General features: G+C 39.1%; 1 protein-coding gene across 4 annotated transcripts in view; it reads left to right on the forward strand.

The window, feature by feature from the left end:
- The window catches only part of ZNF277 (zinc finger protein 277), a 66,501-nt gene extending 46,789 nt beyond the window's left edge, over positions 1-19,712 (forward strand). Inside the window, exons 7-14 of one of the 4 annotated variants that reach the window (XR_010069525.1) lie at positions 309-441; positions 7,453-7,520; positions 8,685-8,781; positions 9,249-9,291; positions 9,972-10,146; positions 11,188-11,493; positions 14,657-19,005; positions 19,123-19,712. Coding sequence is in view for 1 of the 4 variants with exons in the window: in XM_063323185.1 (XP_063179255.1) it covers positions 309-441; positions 7,453-7,520; positions 8,685-8,781; positions 9,249-9,291; positions 9,972-10,146; positions 11,188-11,380 (709 nt within the window). In the remaining 3 variants the exon portion in view is untranslated. Of the gene's footprint in view, positions 1-308; positions 442-7,452; positions 7,521-8,684; positions 8,782-9,248; positions 9,292-9,971; positions 10,147-11,187; positions 11,516-14,656 lie in introns of those variants that run through there. The other 3 variants (XR_010069526.1, XR_010069524.1, XM_063323185.1) reach the window with 3 other exon arrangements.
- The last annotated feature ends 4,275 nt before the right edge of the window (positions 19,713-23,987 follow it).

A 23,987-nucleotide genomic window follows, 5' to 3' on the forward strand; every position in this document is an offset into this window, starting at 1 on the left:
TGGTAGGACGGTTTTGGGTAATCAGACTTTTGTTCCACTTGGCATGTGGGGCAAACAGTAAACTTTTTTATTATCCATATTTTCATTTTATGGCATTTTTGTCATCTCTGTGTTTGATTGACTCTACTGTGATCTAAGATCATCTTAGATCGAATAAACTTTCTTTTTCAAATAAACTTTCTTTTTCATTTAGCTTGCTCTCACATGCTTAGGATTAATTTTACTGTATACATCTCCAGATTATTTAAAGAGATTATCATGTATTATTTTCATTTCAAAGTATTGACCTGTTTACCTTTTTATCTTAGTTTGCAGTGTTTATACTGTGAAAAAGTCTTCAGAGACAAAAACACACTTAAAGATCACATGAGAAAGAAGCAGCATCGCAGAATCAATGCCAAAAACAAAGAATATGATAAATTTTATATCATTAATTACTTGGTAAGTGGTTCTATGAATAATTAGTAAATTGACTAAAGCAATACAGGCAATATCTTGTTAAAAGTGAGTAATTCCAAACCAGCAATTAGTACAAAGGTCAAAAATCAAGTGAAGGACTCTTAAGAAAATATGCTCATTTATGGTATGATATTCTGGATAATTGTTAAACTAAGGAATAGTAAACATCTGTTGTTGAGAATTGATTTTGAGAGACGCAAGAATGCAGCTTGAAGAGATGCTAATCATCATGTCATTAGTGCTCAGTCTCTGCTTTAATAACCAAAAGGGAAAATGAAATAGAGTAATGAACTAAATGGAGGTCTAACTTGAATGCTATTGGCTTCGAGCTCATTTTTTATAAACCTTAAGCTGGAAGTACTCTTCAGAGTTTAAATTAAATGCAAAGAGGAGGAAAATGAAAGATACATAGATGAAAGAAAAAGTAAGTGTTCGGTTTTAGCCTCCAGGTAGGTGTATGTTGCTAAGTATTAATGTTTTTTCTCTCAGACCTTTGAGAGTGTATATGCATGTGTGTGTAACAGATTTTCACTTGCTGTCTTCAACTTGTGAATACAGGAGCTGCTTCAAAAGCTGCTACATTCTGTCCCAGAAATAACTATATTTCACCTGAACTAGTCTTTGTGCTAGTGTTAATACATGTGTTAATATCCGTGTTATAAATAGGCATCCTTGACTGATTTACCTACTCTTTCCCTTTAATTTCTCTCCCTGGGTTTTACTCTAATAAGAGTATGGTTACTTTTATTAGAGTAAGAACAAAGAGTTGTATGGTTAATGCTCTGCCAAGTCCCTTCTACCCAAGATGGAGTGAATTCCCTCTGTGATCCTGTATACTTTCCTTCCAAAGATCAATGAGGCCTATATTTCTAAATATTCAAATATCACTGTTTTAGAAACTGACCTGTATGTGCTGCACAGTGGGGAAAAAGTTATGAAGTTTTGCTGGGTAGATGTTCTCAGCTCCTCAATAGAACTGAGCATTCACTTCTTCCTTGCAAGTTAACAGACTTGAATTTAATGTTGTAATTGTCGTAAGTGATTTTAATAATTTTGTTCTTCTCTGCTGGTCCTGAAGGTAATCTTACGTTTTCAGAACTTGACATCCTCTTTGAATTACCTTCTATGTCTAATTTGCATTCATTATTCAGGTTTGAATCTGTCCCAGCTTTGATCAGGAAATTGAGCTAGATGACTACCCAGGAGCACAGAGAACCATGTGATACTCCTTCAGAAATTTGGGAGACGTGCAGGGAAGTTGTAAGATCAGTGCAGGCACACATAAGATCAGTGCACAGTGGCTGTGTCATGTTAATAATCAGAATATGCCAAACTAAATGTAGCAGCAAGACTAATATTTGTTTACCTAACCTCTTTTCCCACTCTCTTCAGTTGCTCCAAAACTGGTGGCCTTATCCATGCTCTCTACTGTGGCCTGTACGCTTCCTGAACCATGTCCAAGCATTGTCTGGGTAGTGCTGCTGGCATGGCCATGGAACATGCAAGCTGCTAAACAGTATGGACCATCACAGGGCAGTGCTCAAGTCAGGGCCTTGGTCCTCTTTAGTTATTGCTGGTATACTGGGCAGGACTTTGCAGAATGACTTCTTATGCCAGCCTGAACCAATTAAGGTATTGATCACTTAGCAGCATCACTTAGAGATGTATTTTTCGGATCCTTGCTATTACAGACAGAGAATAGTAAATATAATTCAAATAAGATATGTCAAACCACCAAAATGTTTCAAATTGGGCAGGGGCATCTGCGTGTGCAAGGTTTGTATCAGTGTGCTGCCAATGCTGCTTTTGGGACATACTTTGCACGGTCACAATTCTTTGTCTGGCTCTGTATGTTCTGCTACAGCCGTGGGTTTTTTCCACACGTTTTCAATTGCCTTTCACTACATTTTACCCAATGGACTGTTTCTGTCTTTCTGATCCTTTGAACTGTAGCCATATCAGAACTTCTGACATTTCTTCTTTTAAAGAAAGGAATTTTTTTTGGAATAAAGGATTAAAAACAGACTAAAAACTCTGTCTTAAACACTTATAAAAGATTGCTATAAAATGTGTATTTGCACACTGATGTTGCATGAGATTACATTTTTCATTAACGTGAAATTTTTAGAATAGATCCTAGGTAGTACAAAGTGTTTGTTTTCAAAATAGCCTTTGGTAAACACTTTATTTTTGCACAAAGGAGAAAAAGATTAAAGGGAAGGACTTTGATTTGTTCACTGTGGGTTCAATAGATGGGCCTTTACATGTAAGGAAAAATAACATTATTCTCTACTGCACGTATGTAGTCTACAGTGGATTATATTAATGTGATAGATTCAGCTTGAGAAAAAGAATCCTATATTCAGTGAATTCTAGACATTATGCAAGGTCTGCTTTCTGTAATGACTTGATGTAGAGATTTTGCTTCCTCTCCCCCAGTACCTCACAATTTACTAGACGATTTTTTTTTAATGTGTACTATCAAGCTTTACTGACTTATCAATGAGCCTTAAAGATTTGTGCTTTGCATTGCTCTAAATGTCCAGGGGAATTATACAATTTCACAGACAGAGACATGGATTAGATATCTTATCTGAAATGACAGAGGTACTGTTTCAAAATCTATTACTCAATTCATCTTGACCTAAAGATGTAGGTGTACAATTTACCTATTTTTTGTATGTTTTCACTGAAAAGTTTGAATTTTGAGAATGTAATAAAGATCTTTCTATACCAGTTTGATCAAGTTTGTTTTCATCACAGAGACTGTAAGACTAAGTAGGCCTTTAATGATAATCATCAATACTACTATAGTCTTATCCACCTTACTTTTAGGATGTGCTTTTCTATCAGCAGCTAAGATCTTAAGCTATTTAATTGGATAGGTCTTTAGTACAACCATCTTACAGACATTATTGTCCTTTTTTTATAATTTTCCATTACATATTATCTTCACCAAGCACTGCATAAAATAGTCTTATTAAGCTGGAACTGGCAGTTTCCTTTATTTTGTGGCTTTTGTACTGAGAGGCTTTAAGGGCTTTTTGTTCAGATGTCCTGAGAACGTCTGCTGAATTGCCTCATGATCTTCTGGCCAGTTCTTACTTGTGTTTTTAAGCTGATGGCAAAGCTCCCGTTGATGTCATTTAAAGCAGTAGGCTTGCCTGCTGCCTTCCTTTCCCTCCATTCTGCTTTTGGCTTCGCTTGAGTTTTTAGTGCAGTTGTAAGAATCTGTTTTCATAACATAAGTTACGTTTTATGTCTGTGTGCTGGTAGTTCCCTCCCCTAAATTTCCTATTTGGCATAGCAATGAGTAATATAAGTGTTAATTCCTTTTGGTATTCTGCGCCTTTCTATGACTTCTGTCATGACCTACAAGCTGCTTCAATTTGTCTACCCCGATATTATTGACATGTTCTGTTGCTCACAGGTTAGTGTTAAAATAAGAGTACTACATGTGATTTTTAGTAGGAGTGGAAGCTTTTGTTATCATGAGCATGTATAATAGATTTCTTTCATCAGGAAGTATCAGGAGTTTATTATTAGATAGTTACATTGAATTAGAGTGGGAGTTTTGCAATTATGCAAATGACTTGAAAGACCGTGGGGTCACTTCCCCAGTGGATTTGGAGGTCTTTTGTCAGTATTGTGTAAGTATGGAAGATGATACCAATCCTGTTTGGAAAGGCTTGAAGTATAAATTGAAAAAGAACAACTGATAGTAAAGGGTGAAGAATGGAGCAACAATGCATCCAACGTATATATAGGTTACGTTATTTTTCTTCTCTCCAAAAAATCTTCCAACCTGATTTTCTTGTTTCTGCGCCTGTGTTAGATTGTGGCCCCATGACTCACCTTCCACAAAGAGCCAAGTAAAAATGGAGAGGGAAGAACTTTGTAGTCTGTGGTGACTGCTGGAGGCCATAAAAGAACAGAAGGCAGTACTAAAACTCTCTTATTCCCAGCCCAAGGAACTGAGGTGGACCCAGACTGACGGGGCCTTCCCTTCTGTGTTCACCTGATTGTTACCAGCAGCACTTTAAGGATGGAGTGTCCATTATAGGAAGCCCCAATGTTTATTTTCAAATTGACTAATAGCACATATATCTATAGTAATGTAGCACCACTATAATGAATGCACTTATGACTAAGTTAGATGGCTGAAAATGATACCTCTTACTTACTAGAAAACTTGTTTCATAAAGCCTTTACTTTTCCTCAAAGATAAAATATGTTTTCTCCTATTGCCAAGCCCTAAATCATCATTATTATCTGTTGGGGGCCAGAGGAAGAACGTTTTATTGTTGGGACTACTATTTGTATTTAGCCTGACTTAGGCAGTGTGTATTTTGTAAAATAGTAAAGAAAAATCCTTCCTCAGTTGGCGATAGTTCAAGACTTAATAAAATCCCCCAAGTGGGGGAATGCTCCATATTAAAATTCATCCAATGTCTATTAACTAATGCTGGGGTAAGACCATCTCTTCTACCTGAAAAGCATCTCGAGCTCTGCAGCAATCTGAAACAATTGAGATGATCACAGTAAGGCAGGTGAGAAGATGGGTGAGAGGAAATTTGCAGGGGAAAGCAGCATCTGTCTGAGCTCCACAGGCCTGGAACTGCATTTGCATGTAGTTCAGTAACTGTTCTTTTGGGAAAACTGCTTGAGATACCAGCTGCTGTTTCGAGTTTCTCCCATCTCAGCACTTCTTCTCAAGTTGAGGTATGTTGCCTCAGTGAAGCACACAGACCTTCTCCCTGTAGAACCCTTAAAACCATGCTCAAGTTGAGAAGATAAATTGCTTGCGAGTCAATTAATCTCTGTGCGCTTAGACTTCACGTTGGAAGAGGAAACCAAACCACACACATTTGCCTGTCTCCTCACTTTTTTATTCAAACCTCCTCTCTGTGAGGTACACAGGAAGTATTTTTTTTAAAAAGTTGCTTTTCCTTGGGCATCTAGCAAGGCCTGCAGTTTTTTTTAATTATGCGGTTCTTACTGCTTGAACTATTAATGTCAAGTCTAGTTTTTTCTCTAGTTTTGCTAAGAATTTCCTGGGAATCTCTAGAGATGATTTCTGGGAGCTCTTGCATCTTGGATGAAAGAGCAAAGGAAGTTCAATATGTAACAAAGGCACCTTTGGTCCCAGATGCCCATCAAGCTGTAGAATTGAAAAAGTGTTTTAAAAAAAGAAAAATTATAAGAAGTGACAGAGCTTTAAGAACGTTTCAAAGAACTCTTTCCCGCCGAATTGCTCAGCTTCAGTCTCTCGGCAGTTTCATCACAGTGTCCCTGGTTATCCATCCACCAACAAATTTTCCAGTGATACAAGACCTGATTAGCTTTTTCCTTTTTTTTCTCCTCTGAATAAGGAATGGGGGGATGAGGGAAACAGAGACCTCTTACAAGATCCATCTCTGCCTGCTTTGCAGAAACACCAGAAAGACACGGCAACAGTAACAAAGCTTGTGCATGCTTTTCCCTTTTCACCTTTAATTAAAAGGTGAAACTTAATATTGGCTGCTGTTCTGAACATACTCTTTTGTGCACGTATACTTCACGCTGGTAAGGGGAAAAATTGTGAGAATTTATCTTCATTTTGCAGTGGTTGTGAGCCGCTATCCTCTCATTAAGGTGGTAACATTAACAGCCATAGAAAACTAGTGTGCAGCTGGGAGAACATGTGGTGAGAGGTGTTAATGGCTTCATGTTATCTCACAGTAATGGTGACATTAACGAGCCTCCCCTGTAACTCAGAGAGTTTACTCACTACCGTGTAGCATCACTGAATTAATTACTGAATTTTCATTCTATAATATATGATGACATTATGTTTAGAGCTGTCTAGGGACATTTGTTTATCATTTACCTGATAGACGCTAACAGCTTTGAAAATTCTCGTTAAATCGTTAAATGATGGATATCTTTTCCTTTTTTTTTCCAAACAATGACAAAGGCAATAACACTTGTTACTAAGGATATTATTAAATATATTTATCAGAGGGGATATTTGAATGAAATAAATGAAAGAATGATCATTCTATTAGCTGCCTTTTTTTAATGAAGACAAGATCGTCAACTGTGATCTTTGTGAATCCTTCACAACCATCAAAAGTATGAGTTCAAAAATACTATTTTGGTTACTAGTTAGGTTGCTCTGGTTTATTTTTAAAAGCAGGAAGAATGAGAGGAAAGAAAAACACTAGCTAAAGATCACTGCTGGTATTTCAGTAGAGCGCTTCAGCTTTTTATTGCCTGTTATTTATATCACAGTCATGCTGAGAGTGCTTGCCATTGTGCTGAATGCTGCGCAAATGTATTGTGATATACTTTGTGCTGAAGGTCTTTAAGCTATAAATAAACAACACAAAAGGTAAAAGGAGGAGTAGAACACCATGTGTAGATGTGCTTAACATTCACTCCTGAGAAGGGGATGGAAGAGAAACCGGAGTCTAGCTCAGAGATCTGTGCCCTGGCTCATACTGCCCTTCTGGAGTACTCTCCAGCTAGGTTTACACCATGTGTTTTTACTGACATAACCTTGTACAAGGTACAAGCACTGACTGCTGTGGCTGTGCCAGCTAAAGTCTCAGGTGCGATAGCTGCGGTGTTTAAGAGCAAGGTAGGCAGGTTGGATTGAGCAAGTGCGATGGCAAACTGGAGGCAGTGATAACACACCCACCTCGGGAACACCTTGGTGGTGTTGCAGCAGTCTAGTTTTGCACATGGTTGGATCCTCTCCTTGAAAGCTCTGTGCCAAATCATCTTTCCAAACGTAGGGTGGGGAATGGCCCATTAAAAGACAAAACGAATTGTTATTTTAAAAATTATTACTAAAGCAGTGTTGTATGGCTACCTTTAACTCACTGAAATACCAGCGTAATTCAAAATAAGATGTTGATTGTGACTTCCCAGGTGTTCATTCAGTTGATATATAAAATGTGACGTGAATCAGGAAATGTTTTTTCTTTTTCTTTTCTTTTTTCTCCTCAGGAATTTGGAAAGTCCTGGGAGGAAGTGCAGTCAGAGGATGACCGGGAATTACTGTGTAACACAGAAGAGTAAAGTTACTTATGTGGCCATTATAAAGACTTGCAAGACCATTATTGTTGACAGTAGTTACAGGGAAAATGTTGTGCATAGTTAGTATACAGTTAAAAATCATTTAAGCCAGTTAAATCAACTCTAAATTGTTCTCATCAAAGACACTTCTCCACAATGAGGGCTGTAAATTTCATATTTCAACCGCAAGCCTATCTTTCATTTGCCTTTTGGGCAAAATGGTGATTTCTTTTTACTTTTGTGCTAAAAAACGGTCGAATGGGTTTTGCTTAAATTTAAAAATCACGAGTAAGCAACAAAAGTGTCAGCATGAGAAGGAAATGGTATAAAAAAGTCTGATAATGGGATTTCGAAGGAAGGTTTTCAACAGTGCCGATTTAGGACAATATCCACCTCTCTGTATTCTTCTGTGGTGCAGGCCCTCAAATCACTGCAGAGGTGCCTTCCTTGGCCGTAAAGAATAGAATAAGCAGGAAGTAATTTGTGGGTAACAGGGCCCCTGACCTTCCTGGTTCTGTCTGTGACTTGAGCTTAATTTTACTTAATTATACCTGGTTGCAATAATATTTCTATCTCTTACCAGTATTCAAGTTCTGAATAGATGTGTTGGTAAAGTATTTTCTGTGTGCGTGTCTAAACATAGCATAAATTAGTGTCTCTTTCAGGAATAATAATATTTGATAAGTAAATAACACTTAGAGTGAACTCTGCCTGATGATTATGTCTTTGGCTGGTGTAATGAAAGATTAGAAAGGTATAAGAATTTTAAAAGACCTTATAAAAATAAACACTGAACGCAGTATTTGGTGAGTTGCTAAACTGGATAGAAATTCAAGTTAAGATCCTGTTTGTTAGTGCAGGCAAATTCAAGTAGGACTCACTGCCTGTCTGCACAGTAAGACAGGCAGTCTTACTGTGCCTGTCTTACTGTTTAAAAAGTAAGTGCTTAGTTATTCTTGAATTTGTAGGTTTTTTAGACTGTAAACCAGATTCTAATCACGTATCCAGCTGTAAATCCACGCTGTCTCTTCCACCCCTTTAAATTATTCAGTTTCTCTGGATTTAGTTCTAGTGCTGTGAATGCAGAATCTAAAATGCCTTTTTACAAAATATCTCTTCTCTTTTCCACAATTAAATGAATCTTTTTGACTCTTAATCCTAAGAGACTGGTCTGACTGGGAAGAGCATCCGGTGTGTGCAGTTTGCCTGTTCTGTGAACAACAAGCAGACACCACCGAGAAACTGTATCTTCACATGCAGGTAAGACTTGTTTTAAGTATCAGTTCTTTCATCACTTTGAAATTAAGAAGTAAGATTGTAGCATCTTTGTTAAGATCAAATCAGCTGCTGCATTAGAATGCCCTCTTTAGTGCAGAACTAAAATACTGCATGCATTTCCAGCATCTGTTCTCTAAAACATGCAGAGGATTAAAATTTTACATTGAGAGTACAGACAATAAAGAGGTAGCGTCTTTAATATTACAGTGACTTGATGATTTAATACATTTGATGGTTGGCATCTGTGTTTCAGTTTTAATAAGCTATTTTACAGAATACAAAAGTTTCTTGTGAAACAAAAGTTCTGGGGGTTTGTTTCATGTATGTGTTTGCATGTCTATATGCATATGTCTGTGTCAGTCTATGAAAAGCTGAACTGTTTTTAACTTGGAATAGTAGAAGCAGTGGAAATAAGATATTTTATTCTTTCCGGGTTTTTTTTCCTACAGAAATCACATGGATTTGACTTTCCTAAAATAAAATCAGAGCATGGTGAGTAAGAGATACTGTAATTGTCAGCATTTGCCACTAGTGTGGAGAAAACCACATCATAATAATAGTGGAAAACAACTGTATCAATTTGATTTTTGTTCAGACGTTTAATTTTTCCACTATGGAAACTGTTTCTGTCAGCCTACAAAAGAACACCAAGAACGCTTTATTTTTCTGGAACTGTTGTTAGTGCTAAGGATGTGTGATATTTTCTTTAAAACCATTGGATTCTCTTGCAGAGTAGCTTCTACAGATATTTACTCTATGACTCCCAGGTCTGGCTGCTGGAGCCCAATAACAATAATAATAACAATAACAATAACAATAACAATAATAATAATAATAATAATAATAATAATAATAATAATAATAAAAAATTGTTGTTGTTGTTGTCAAGACCTGCTTGTAAGGTAGAAAGCTGTGCTCTAAGCTATGTTTGGCCAATGTTTGCATTCTGAAAACTGAGAGGAAGAAAGATGTTTGCAAATTTTACATTAAAGGAAGGGCTAGTTCCCCTGCAGCTGGGAAGAAGCATTTGTTCAGTTAATTTGCTAAGTTACAACATTCAGGCAGTGCTGGTCTTCAGTAAACCCATCTGAATCTTTATACTTAATCCAAGAAAGCGTTTGTAAATTAAGTCTTATGTTCCTTAAGTGCTTGTTCGCTACCATCTCTCCCAGGCCTGAACTTTTATCAGCAAGTAAAGCTAGTGAACTTCATCAGAAGAGAAATCCATCATTGTCGTTGTTACAACTGCCAGGAGAAATTTCAGTCTAAAGAAGGATTGATAAGTCACATGGAAGAGACCAAACACGTTACATTCCTGCCACCCAGGTCTACGTGGGATCAGCCACAGTAAGGGCACACATATTTCTTTCAGCATTTATGCCGTTACTTGATAATGTCTGTAAAGCAGTAAGTCGAAACTTCTGGGGTTTGCCAGCACAACACTGGCCTGAGCTCTCCAGCTCTAGTGGCCCAGATAAAATAATGAGTGGTCTCAAAACTACTCAGAATTATAGATCCTTGTACTGTCTGAAGCTAAAACGAACATATGATACTGCTCTTCTAGTTGCATCCAGGATGCACTGCCCCCATAAATTGTGTCTGCACTGCCAGGTCAGCAAGATAGAGAAGTTTATTGTTGCAAAATTGTCTTTTGCCTGTATTTGCAGTTGTGCCGTCAACAGTGAAAGGCGTACGTGGTGCACTCAGAGCACTTTCCCTCCTGGTGGAACCAAGGTTGAATCTGTGCACCAAGGTGACATCTTGAATGCCTGCTTGTGGGCACAAGATTCTTCCAGCCGTTAGCTCTCTAGGGAGATGCAAATCATGCCTGGGATGGGCATCTGGCACGTATTTCCTTGCTAGTAAAGATATAGCCTGTGGAATATCTCTGGATATATAGTTGTAGAAACAAACGCCCTTCTTTTGCATGTCTAATATAGATATATGCATAATGCCTACCTAACTTCAAGCATCAAAACAGGTTGGTTGTTTACTTTTAGTTTTCTCCTTAGCAAATAGAGAGTGTAACATAACACTAATTCAGATTGTAAGTAGGCTGAATACATCTGGGAGATGATGCCATAGGTGGTAAAGCACCTATATTGTAACTCAAACATCTCAGTTCAGCGTTTGTTGTGGGACAAATCTGGATCTGTGGCCTCAGTTGTGACACATTCAGGTGAAGAAATAGGGCGAAGGACTTGTCTGTTGCCAACTCTCCTGTGTTACTCTTCTAAGATGTACATGCTAGTTGATTTCTTGGGTGTGCTGTTTACTCTCATTTCAGACAACCAGGCTTTCTCATTTTTTCTTTTTTAAAATCTGATTTCATAACATATTTAAAAAAAAATATTTGACTATCTAGTAACTATGCCTTGTCGCTTTCAGGTATTATTTTCCTACCTATGAAAATGATACGCTCCTGTGTACGCTGTCAGACAGTGAAGATCTGATAACTGAGGATCAAAGTGAAGATATCCCTGTTGTAAGTGAAGATATATCCAATCTAAAAGCTCTCAAACAGAGCAGTGTTTTAAACCAGCTCCTGCATGAAGAGAACAAGAGTCAGGAGAAATTTTGACCATGAATTACAGTTGCTGAACTTTGAGTGTTTCTTCTGCAAGACAAAAAAAACCAAAAACGTTCTTTCACAAATATTGGAATACAGTTTAACTCATAAATGATAAATAAAATGTAAGTGTAAACTTTTTTGGTTTATCTTCCTTTAAATTCTAGCTTTATTTTAAAATTAAATACTGGATTTTCTGTTTGGCTCTCTGAATACTTCTAGTATTATTTACAAATAGGATTTTTCATCTTCTTTTTTTTTTTTTCTGAATACATCAGAATCAGAGTTATATTTTAAGGCCATCTTGTGAAAGGCACAATCAATTGAGACAATACATGAGCCCATGAGTGAATCTTCTATGTGTTACTGCTGTTAGGGTATGGAAAAGAGCCTGAATTTAATTCTTGGTGTGTTACATAAAGCAAATTTTTTAACCTTAGACCTTCTTCAAAGTGAAAACAGATCTGTATATCTCTATTATTCATCATCAATATATAAGATATATGGTGCCTGTTCTGAAAACTGTCTCAGATACACCAGTAAAGCCCATGGATATCTGACTACATGGAAAGCTGACAATCCAAAGCCTAAAAAAGCATAGGAACAATTGCAATCTTGGTTGTATCAAAGATTCAAAGAATTTAAAGTAGACTTCTTGTACGGTCATGAACTGAGATGCAAAAGAAATTACTTAGGGGATCGCAGACACATAAATCCAAATTAAATCCTCAAAATCTCAGCTCAACTGTCCACTAAGGTTACCAGATTTCCTTTAATATTGAACTTCAAAGTTCCTGAAGTAACAGAAGGTCTTCGGCACGTCCAGAAAGCACCTCAGTCTTGATAATGCAAAGCAGCTCAGAGCACAGGTTCTGCTAGGATGTTCCAAACTAGGTATTCCTGCCTCTCTTTCTCCTCTAAAATCTTAAGTAGTTCCAGAGTTCAGGTTTTGCTTTGCATGATAGATATAACCGCTGTCAAAACTGGCAGCACATTCTTTTTTTCTTTAGGTTAGTGTTAGAGCACTTGTTCAAAATGTGGGAGTCTCGGCTCTGTGCCCTTCTCTGCCTGGGAAGATTCAAAGCCAGAGCTTTGCCTTTGCACAGCCCTCGTTACCTGAAACAGATTCCTGTCAACAAGAGTTGTCGTTTGTCATTGTAAGGTGATTGAGAATTATATAGCAGTCCCTGGGAGTAGGGGCTAAAGTTCAAATCTTTACCTGTGTTCTGTTGAGCTTCCATATCCAGCCTCATTCATCCTGCAATTCTTTTAATTTGCATTGAACTTGCTTTCTCCTGGCATTACCCATCACCCACTAGCACCTCTCTCTACTTCCCCTTTCTTATTTTTTCATGGGCCCAGGTGCTCTGGAGATAAGTTAGAACAACAGGATGCTGAAAGTGTGCTGAGGAAGACAGATCAGCCATTTAACTGCACCACGAAACAGAGACAGAGGCAATATCTGAGTCTGTCAAGAGGAAATGGGATAGAAGTGGTTCAGCAGGTGCTGAGAATACAGACATAAGAAGGTGTAGTCATATATCTGCATTGGCTTTGATTAAAGAGGTACACAAATTTAGGAGGAGCGACCCCAGTATTTTTTAACTAGAATATCTGACCATCTTAAATAAGCTATAGTCTGTATTTCTTGCATTTGTAAATTTCTTGATTTCACACAGTAATCGCAACGGCTGTTGCTGTTGATTTTTTTTTTTCCACCTCTTAAGTAATTTTCTTCCCAAGCAGTTATTTTCTTCCTAAATTAGAAATTGATTCCAGTCTTTGCTTTTCAGTCAGATTCTTAGCTGAGGTGGGAGTAAGAGTTGATGGAGTTTACATTAATGGCGTGTTGAGCAATGGAAAAACTCAGGAAGAGAACTATGGCTAAATCAGCAGCACATGAATGTGTTTTATGGCAAGCCCATCTCTGAAGGGCACATTAAGGGAAAGATAAAATTTTATTGATATATCGTAAAGTGAAATTGCAAAACATTTCCTAATCATGAGGAATGTTGATGCTGAGTCAGTCAAATCCCTACAAAATGAAATCCAGAATGTTACTATCAGCAGTATGGAATGACTGCTGTTCCTGGTTCTAACAGATATTTGAAATAGCAATTTATCAGTGTAGAATTAAGATAATATCTTGAGAGGTATTGTATAAATAACATGGATTGGTTGTCTTTTTTGAGTAAAGAGGAAAAGGTACTTTAGGAACAATTTAGCAGCAGTGTATAATTGTTCGCTGAAAATACAAGGAACATGAGGAGTCAGATTGGGGTTAATCTTGTTGCTCCAAGTATGAACAGCAAGCAACAAAGTAGGTTTAAAGTATCTGTAGGTTCACAGAGAGAGTTGGGGTACGGTTTCTAGAGTAAAAATTGCATATCTTCGTTTAGCACAATGATGCTTCTAATTGACATTTTGTTGGACCATACTGTATTTGTTTGTATAATGGCCACAATTTTCCCTAGGCATTCTTGTCCTTTATCTAAAGCAAAGACCACATCAGTGTCTGTTTTAAAACTGAGATTATCTTTTTGTCATGAGTACGGGACACAGTTACAACTGCGTACAGCATATAGGGTCAGTTATTATATGAGTAAATATGCTCTTCTAACAAAAGAGCATCTTTGAAAGCATTACAACAAAAATAGTGTTGCCATAAGTCATGGAATGGACAGAGTTGGTGGTTGGCAAGTGCTTTTGAGAGAGTCAGATCAGGAGAATGGGTGGTGTTAATTGGTATGAAAAAAGCTACACTAGTTTAAGCCCAGTGCACATTTCTTACCAGAATATTTCCTCTTAGCCTAGATCTTGACTCCTTATACACACTCACTTCACTTTATCTGAAGTTGTCCCCTTGTTTAGAAGGGCCTGGGTAAAAGGAGGAAAAGGCTTGTGTCCTGGTGACCAGTAATCCCTCCTGTCCTTTTTACAAATACCTTAATTATGTCTTTGATACTCCTCCACACACCATTTATTCTGGCAATTCTGTGCAGGCTTAATCTGACTTAATGAGTTAATGGTCGTTGACTTTCATTTAAGACGCTTACTGTTTTCGGTTTCTGTATTACATTTGTCAGGCATGCTGTGAGAGAGCTGTCAGTGGCTGCTCTCAGCTGGCTAAAATGATAACCGATGTGCGAAACACCAAAGTAAGTCTCTGAAAAGTCTCTCTGCTATTGTCATCATTCAGTGCCATCACTGCTTCTCAGTTCTGGTTAAATCTCTACTATTGAGTGGGGATGTTTGGTACAGTATCTCTCTCTTTCTCCCATTTTACAGAGTGGTTGACCTAAATCTGACACGAGAAACTGAACTGTGAACAGAAGTGCAGTCACTTTCTTCCAAGGTTACCAGTCTCAGTGCTCAAGTTCAAGTCCAGAGCGGACACTGGACATAGTTCTTGGCAACATCTAACATCCGCTGCCATTGTGTGCAGTAGCAAGTTTCACAGCTTTGCTTATGACATGGTGCTGTATTAAATGATCTTGCATTATTTGCATTTTACTTATATTTATACGGAGGCAAAGGAGCATCAGAGGTCCCAGAGAAAAGCTTTTACAGGGCAAGATGAAAAATGCCTTGTTTTCTCCAGGAGTTTTTGTTAAGTCATGGTGCTTTCTGGGCCTTAGTTACAATAGTATGACTGAAATGTCTGTGGTCAAATTGTGCCCTCAGCTCTCTCTGCCAGGTGCGTCAAACTTGGGTAGATAACAACTGTCGCATGGAACAGGTATGTTGTAACCCTGGCTTGAATTACTGCTTCCATGCAATGGTCATTAGAATCAGCTGCTGCAGAAATACTACAGGCAACAGTGGCTGCATGAAGAACCTAGTTCATGTAAAATTCGTTCCTTTTCTCCATAAGCACTGAATGTGCTGTTGTCCCCAGTGTTTGGGGTTTTTTTTCCTATTAGAAGCTTTCTGCTGCTAAGTCACACTTAATTTGGCTTCTTCCACCAGTGAAATTTTTAGTTGCTTCCTGAATTTGATTTTACTCATTTTCACAGACTCTTGCTCATGAACATACAGATAAGGTAACTATTTCAGAAATCACCATGTAGCCCCTTAGTTGAACTCACATTTGATATTTTACATCCCTGATAAATTAATTCTGTCCATAGAAGAGCAGGGGAATTTGGGATATTTACAACTAAAAATACATCAGTTGTCTTTGCATAAATTTAGATAGAAATAAAAGCATTTTCCTGCCACAAATGTTCCTTGGAACACAGTTCTTTCCATCTGGTTCACCATCCTGAGACTGAGAAGCTTCCCGTGTGTAGATTACATATGAGCCTGATGGCTAATCTTCCGTTATAATCAATAAATGTAGCCTATGGATCTTGGAGTCATTCAGCTCACCCTAAACTAAACACCTAAAACTTTATTCAGTTCCTTGCCCGTAGAAATCTAGTGTCATCTGAGATGTTTGAAAATATTGTGGTCTCCAGCTGCTGCTCCTGAAGGTTGCTGATCTCTCAGAGACCTTGCGTCAGTTCTGTCAACTGCGTTATGCGCATTTCCGATACCATGGAGCATCTCAGATGGCATTGAGGCGTATCTAAGTCGAAGCAGCTACATCCAGCACTTTTGGCTGGTAGCTAAATATCTCTTTTAGGCTGCGGTAACTCTAATGGAAACTTAGGCACGTAGGTCACATCTGTTCCCCTACATCTGGACCTCCTAAATTTCATTATATTCATTTAGAGCTGAATTCTATCCTACTATTATGGAATTCATTTAATCTGAAGGTAGATATCTACATGGATCAGATGATTTGCCTTCTGGAATGGAGAAGTAGCTTTGGTAGCTACACTGGAAATATGTAAAACTAGTCATTTAGCCTCTGCTGCTCTGTTGTCACAACAGCTTTGGAGACAAGAGGACAATTGGTTACCTTTTGGCACATATGGTCACGGTTAAATCATAATCATGGACCTAAGTATAGAAACCACTGAAATGTAGGGAGAAGTACCCTACAAAACATACATTATATATGTGCTTCCCTGATTCAAGAAATCAAGATTAGATGATTACAAATCAAGAGTAGATGCATGTTAAACAGGAGCAATCAAGAAGCTGGACAAGTTCTGCAGATAGGTTGTGATGTCTTTGTTCTTTTTGCCCATGAACTACTATTGTGTCTGTATTTTTGCCTGGGAAGACCCTCCTGAGACTGAATATGGGTGAAAAAGATGGTAATAGAAGTCTGTAGACCACATTGAGGAATGTGGCTAATGCTTGACTGTCCCACCCCTACCTTTCTAACCACATCCCAGGTTTTTCATTCGTATCTCAAAATTTTTTTGGCTTGTAGGCATTTTGGGTCAAGAACTATCTTTTATCTTTTTTAAAATTTTATTTCTAGCATTTAGCATGCATGGCTTAACCAGGTTGAGACCAGCAGGCACAATTACAATGCAAAGTAATGACATTGTAATGACGTCCCCAAAAAAAAGAGCTATGGTTCATGGTGATTAATTTAACTTGGCTCTTGACATAAATTATAACAGTCTTTGTACCAACTCATCATAGAAGAAAGCATTAAATAGCACTTAAAATGGCACGTATCCCCTCGGGGTGCCTTTGCAACAGAAAGAGTTTGTAGCTCTGCACAAAACTGGGTCTGAAAAGACTCCAACAAAATGTGTCCCTTCCTCTGGTGGCTCGTACCTCTCAGTACCGGCGTAAACAAAGAAACCAAGACACCGCAAGGACTAGGTGTGAATTCAGACAAGAGGGGCTGCTGCTAGGTGTGAAACCTGAGCCAGATATTAGTAAGTGCTAATTATTATTTTAAAATCTACAGGCTGGTGGTTGTTCTTACAAATTGCATATTGCAAGTATTGCAAAGAAAGTACAAGGAGCCTTATCGCATCACAGGAAGGAAAAACATATTGTTCTTTATTTGCACTTACTGCTCCAGCGTCCCCACGCATTGTCAGGCTCTTACAGCTCCTGCGGCATTTCTTTTGCAAGTATCCAGGCTGGTATCATTTCTTGGAAAAAAGGCATTCCAGAAACCCTTGCTCTTCCTTTTAGCACCATGAGGAGCCCAGGAAGAGCTCTCTAGTATTACTGCTAATCACCTGAAGACTGGTAAGCTGTAAATGCGATTCTTTGGTATAAACGAATGATTGAAAATTTCAAATTCTGAGAGGGCTGTGCAATGCTTTTTAGTAGCACATCACACGAGGATGTAGTGAAATCCCTGAATATAATTACAAGCAGACTTTTGTCGTCACCTCCAGCCACAGCTTCATTGAGTGTTAGGAGACTTACTTTTCATTTCTATGCTCTCTGGAAATATCAGAACAATATTGAAATAAATAATGCAGGAATTACTGATTGCTCATTAGAGAGTCTGGGTTTGTAAACTGCTTGCTACCGCTTTGCAGAGCTGAGCATTGCTTTAGCCTTTAGGTGGTTTTAGCTTTAAACTTCCAATTGTATTGTGGTCAGTTTGTTACTTTCTGACACGTATCTGTCTTCACACCATTTACAGAAATATTGCTGTGAATCTTCACAAACATTTGACCTATTTTAATAAACTGCCTGATATTTTTGTTTGAATCTAGATGAAATAAAGAGCAAATAAGCAAGGAGGGAGCTTAGCATTTGTGAAGAAGGATCATGAACGTGTGACAATGCTGGCCTCTCATATTTTTACAAACAGTGACTTACCATGCATCCTTTGACAAATATTGTTACTACCCTGTGCCACAGTTCCCTGAACAGCAAGAATGTGATCATATGATAATAACTGCCAGGAAAAAAAAGGCACATAGAAGATGGGATTCCAGAGTGTGCATTTGTATGTATGTCAGGTTTTCATATTTAAAATATTTAGTTTAAAAGGTGACTAGATCACAGTCAAAATAGTTACTCATTCCAGAAGAAACTTAATTTTGGGGGTAGTTTCCCAAAAGGAAACAAAAGTTAAACATTTTAAAAATGACATCTTTTAAAAAGAAGTGTTAACTTCCTCATCCGATTTTCAGAATATGTCTGATTTTCCATTACTTGAGGTTTTTAAATAGAGAATTAATATTATGTAACAGATCTTCTGCCTTCAGTCACATTACAGATCTTCCAAGTGTTCAGTTGCATACTAAGGAAGACTGGTTTTCTGTAAGAAAAAAAGTGCTACATAATGTGGAGTAGCCATGATCCACACAGGTTAGAGAAGATGTTCATGCTTGTCTCCTCTAGCCTTATAAACCCTTGAGTTTGCTGAGATTAAAATAAATTGTAAAATACTGTGTATCCTTTAATTCATTTAATTGTTCCTTTGCGTTGTAAACAGTGCCCATGTAAAATCCTAGCTCTCTAAGAACTTTTCAAGTGCAGGTTTAATATTTTCCTCATAAAGTACATACACGTGAGGTAGATAAGATTTCTCCGGATTCCCTTAATCTTGTGTTATTGCATGTGCCTTGCCTTTGCTTCACCGTAGGAAAGTTTCTGTGTAAGACAGGACATTTTTTCTCTATTATAGCTGATACTTGGATGAGATTCTCTTCTCAAAAGTTACTGCAATGGTACCTTTGTTCATACTCTTGTTTTAACCAGAGGCCTGAGTTTTCTGACTTGCATTGAGGCACTCCGACAACCAGGCGACATTTCAGGTAAGTAATCTGTGAAAGGGCTGATCACTCAGTAACACTGATACTGTTTCTGTAGGCATAAAGCGTGGGGGAAAAAAATCTTCCTGATCCTTAATTTCTTGGTCTTTTTTTGCACAGAAAACAAAGGGGATCCATTAAAGAATCTTTAATAAAAGAAACCCTGATATCCTCTTTGTGACATCAGTTATATTTGCGCTGAAAAAAAAAATCTTTTGGAGGTTTTCACCAGATGGCTGCTTATACCTGCGGCAGTCCCAGAGTGCTCTCAACGACACTTCACCCTCTAAGTGAGAGGCAGGTGAAAGCAGCACCTCCAGCTCTCAGCAGGATGCTGAGATCCGTGCTTCAATGGAACAGCATGGACCATTTCCCCATTGATGCTGGACTGTCCCCAGTGACCTTTAAAGATCAAGGAGATGGAGTTCCTGCTAGACTCTGGGGCCACTGGGAAAACTGTCTAATTGCCGCTAATGACTGGTTTGAAACCAGTTAGAGAGGATTCCAGTCAATATCTGAAATTAATGTCAGCATCCTGCCAAACAAGGATTTTATGCTATTTAGTTTTGTTTCCGTCTGAAAAAAGAATTCCTTAACATGTTTGACAGTGTTTATCCACTAAATTTCTTTTGGGCTTTGAGCTGATTCAAAAAAAATACAGTCGAAGACTCTGGCCTCTCTTGTTTCCGCAGTTTTATTCCTCATCTCTGCCTCTGCCACCATCCCTCCTATTACTTCTCGGTCAGGTCCACCTTGCGGGCTCACAGGAGTCCTCAGTGTAAGCTCAGACTCTGGTTCTCCTCCCATGGGATGACAAAGTCCAATAGGCTCTAACAGCAGCTGAAAGCTGACCTGAAAAGAAACAAAGGGCTTTGGGACTAAGAGAAGGGAAGCTGTAAAAATTATGCCCCAAGTACTACCTTAAAAATAAGACTAAAGTGAAAGAGAAAATTGGATAATAAGCTGTGGAGAAATCACAGGAGGGATGGGGGACTCTTGTGGAACATCAAGTGGAAACTTGCTCTGACTTCCAGAATGACAGCAGTTGCTGGAAGGAAAAAAATGAAGATGACAAGACTACTACCAACCATTTTATATTAGAATAAAAATATTAAGCTCAAAATATCAGGGCAACGTTGGCCAAAAATAGACCTGAGAAAACCAAAGATCAAGCTGTCATCTAAATGGAAGTGGCAGTTGCAGATGAAGCCACATAACTGAGTGAGGTGTTGTTATATCACCTGGAAGCTGGACTAAGTATTATTTCAAATAGCTAAGGGTTTAATGGAGCTTCGTACATGTGCAGGATGTCTCCCTGCAGACTTAGGGCTTTGCAGAGGAAGAGGAAGGTAGTGAGACCTGTTAAATGTTGGTGGGCTCTGGTCATGAAGTAAAAGGCAAGAAAACATTTTCTGCATGTATGTGGGACGATCCGTGGAAAAATCAGTAGTTGTGGGGTCTTGCAAAAGGGCTTTTATAAATCACTAATGATAAATTACATATTAATCTATTGCACATAGCAATATTTGAGCATAAAGTAAACAGATGACTGGTGTTGTCTGTTGTGCAGGCTGTGAATTAATCTTCTGGTGGCTACAAAATAGTGAAGGAAATCTGGGGGTTTTTGTAATTTCAAGGAACTAATTAGTATTTTGTCCTTTTAATTGCAGAGTGTTTATGCCTGCCTATGAGAAGGCTATATCCGTCCAAAAGATTTGATCTTTTTCCCCAGGTGTTTAGAGTGGTCACTGCCTGCTCTTCGGTTTTGTAACATGTTTAACTCCTTGCCCCTCTGAATTTAAGTAGTTGAAACGGTCTTAGCTTAAGACATATGGTGATAAGGCAGCCATCTGTTTAAAAAGTGGTCCAATAAATCTCATTTTCAGTTGTTGACTTAAAATACCCTTTAGCTTTAGCTCCTGTCATTCTATCAACTCATTTTATTAATGGTTTTTAATTTAATTTATTTTTTGTCCCACGTTACATGGAAAGTTGGAGGCTTAGAGTCTGTAAGCTGAAGTGAAACAAAAAAGGCAGAAACCGTGTAATGGTACAGCTTGAGATCCAGGATTTCCAAAAATCTCAAAAGGCATGCCAAAAAAATCTCCAGAATAATCAGAAATCTTGCAAAAATATGAAGCAAGTTTTTTTTTTTTCATTTTTCGGGACTGGGAGACATTGACAATACTTGGCACACAGAAAGTATTACAAGGCATATTTACAAATTACATATTTACAAGTGTAACTTGTTTACACTTAAATACCGAGGAATAGAACAGCAGAAGTAAAACTACACTGCCCTAATGAATCCTTCCTCGAGATTTTCCCTCCCCTCCCACCCTCCGATGAGTCCTGACATCTCAAACCTCCTGTAAGGTTTCAAGGACCTTTGGTTCCCCTGATTTCAAGGGGAGTTGCCAGCAGTGGGCAGCTTACAGATTCAGTCACCAAATGTATTCACTGCTGCAGTGTGTTCACACAATGTGTCCACTGCTGCAACTGGTAGCTGCAGTAAGTTACGCTATAATACATTTTACAGGTGAGCAGCACTTGTTTTTATCATAAAGAGCCATATAAATGCTTGCAAAGACAGCGAGAAAGGGAAAGACACCTCTTCATTTTCTCCCCTCCCTTCTCTAGCAGCTGGCTGACACCACTTAGAATCATAGAATGGTTTGGGCTGGAAGGGACCTTAAAGATCACCTAGTTCCCACCCCCCTGCCATGGGCAGGGACACCTCCCACTAGACGAGGCTGCTCAAAGCCCCATCCAGCCTGGCCTTGAACACTTCCAGGGATGGGGCATCCACAACTCCCCTGGGCAACCTGTGCCAGTGCCTCACCACCCTGACAGTAAAGAATTTCTTCCTAATATCTCTATAATTATCTCTGTAATTTCCCCTCTTTCATTTTAAAACAGTTACCCCTCGTCCTATCCCTACACTCCCTGATAAAGAGTTCTTCCCCATCTTCCCTGTAGCCCCCTTTAGGTACTGGAAGGCCACTATAAGGTCTCCCCGGAGCCTTCTCTTCTCCAGGCTGAACAACCCCATCTCTCTCAGCCTGTCCTCATGGGAGAGATGCTCCAGCCCTCTGATCATCTTCATGTTCCCACCCTCAGGACCCACACTTTTCCCATCCTCCAGCTGTTCTGCAGCCAGCCAGCTGCCCTTTCATCTCATGGCAACTTGTGCTGGGCGAAATTCTCTTTTCTCTGTGGTGGTGGCAGGTTATGGCTTCCCCTTCATACAAGGAGAGGCAGAAGAGTGAGAAACCCTCCTAATTCCTTCTTCCAAGAGTATATTGTTTATATTCACCCTTCTCCACTTTGCAGCGGTGCACAGATTTTTATCCCTGCCTCAGCAGGTCACTTAGGGAGTTGCAGGCAGATGGTTCACTGTCAGGCCCGGATTCCTTAATCCCTCCTTCCCCTTGAGGGCAATAGCTAATATGCCAGCTAAAAACACAACTAGAGCACTACTTGCTGAATTTCCTTTGCCTGTAGCCTGCTGATATGGAAGTTCATATGTGCACACAGGTTAATTTTCAGTGAAATTTCTGAATTTCCTGGCTAAATCTAAGTAAGGGCTTGGGTGCTCTAAAACTGAGTTAAGTAGAATGGTCCCAGTTCTCATGACTGGCTTTTTTCCCCCCAGCGACTGCTTCTCTGTGGATTTTATGCTATTCTCCGAAGCAGGGATTGCCCCTCCAGGCTGATCACCCTCAGCGTTGGGCTGTAGACCTGTGCTCATACCGGAGCCACGTTCTTGCACTGCCCTTTCTGTCCTGTGGCAAAACATCCACAAGAATCAAAAACGTTTAAGATGAAGCTGCCTGTAAAGGAGATACTTGAAACTGTTTTAGCTGGCGGAAGAGACCAGACCAGATCCCTGCTCCCTGCACAGCTGTACTAACCTACGCTCTTACACGGCAGTTCTGCCCACACTGTGAAAGAAAGCAGCGAACACCTTTCAATAATTTAAAACGAGATGAAAAAAACCTCCAGGGAAGACTGCAGGCTACATATCTTACCTAGAAGAAATTCCTGCAGCCTTCAATCAGGCGAGTCCATGCTAGCGAGTAAAGGGCTTTTGGATGCAAACTTCCTTATCCTTTTCTGCTGGCTCCCTGATTCCTATGCTGATGGTTTGGGCTTTGTTAGAGGATGCTTGTCCCTGTGGACTAGAGAGGGAACGCAAGTACCAACTCAGGGCTCTGTATTTCATGGCAAGGGCCGGTAAGAGTTGCTGCACAGTGTCTCAGCTACTCGTAAAGGCACCAGCAGTTCCTACAGGTGAGTAGAGCCGGGTCCTGAGCAGAAGAAGGGTACATCAGCCTGAAGAAGCTGCGGCAGCGAGCAGTGACCAGAGCTGACATGCTCTAGCACTAGCTTGGTTACGGCACTACACTATATAATAGTGATAATAAGCCACAATCTGGGGCTCGAGGCAGCTCCCTCGTGTCAATGCTGTTTAACTTCCTCAAGTCTTGCAGGTAATTGCTACAAAAGTAAAAAGCACACGAGCCATAACAACTGCCACAAATTTGCCATTATTCGATTAACAAACTGCAGAGGTCCCTCCTGTCCTTTTCTACACAGTGTTTCTGTTCCTGTTTGAAATTGGTTTTGTCACCGGTGACAGATTGCAAACTACCTTTCCTTTAGAAAGTTGACCGCTTTAGGCTCTGCATCCATTACTGTCATTTAACACATTGGAAGAAATGTAGAAACAACTGCTGCTGCTTCCACACGGCGTGCTACAAACTTCCTGCGAAAAAATCAGATGTGATGTTTTGACAGCAAACACTGCTTAGCGTGCGAGGCTTCTGAAATTAGCCACTTAATATGCTGGAGTCAGTGGACAATCTACAAATAGGTGCCTGCTTTCTCAAAACATTGAATAATTTAAGTTCACAAATTCACTTTCACTAATCGTTCGAGAGAATAAACATGAGTTTGTGTCCTTTGGGGAGAAAAAAGAAAGT

This window comes from Chroicocephalus ridibundus, chromosome 1 (assembly GCF_963924245.1).
Source record: "Chroicocephalus ridibundus chromosome 1, bChrRid1.1, whole genome shotgun sequence".
NCBI classification, from domain to species: Eukaryota; Metazoa; Chordata; class Aves; order Charadriiformes; family Laridae; genus Chroicocephalus; species Chroicocephalus ridibundus.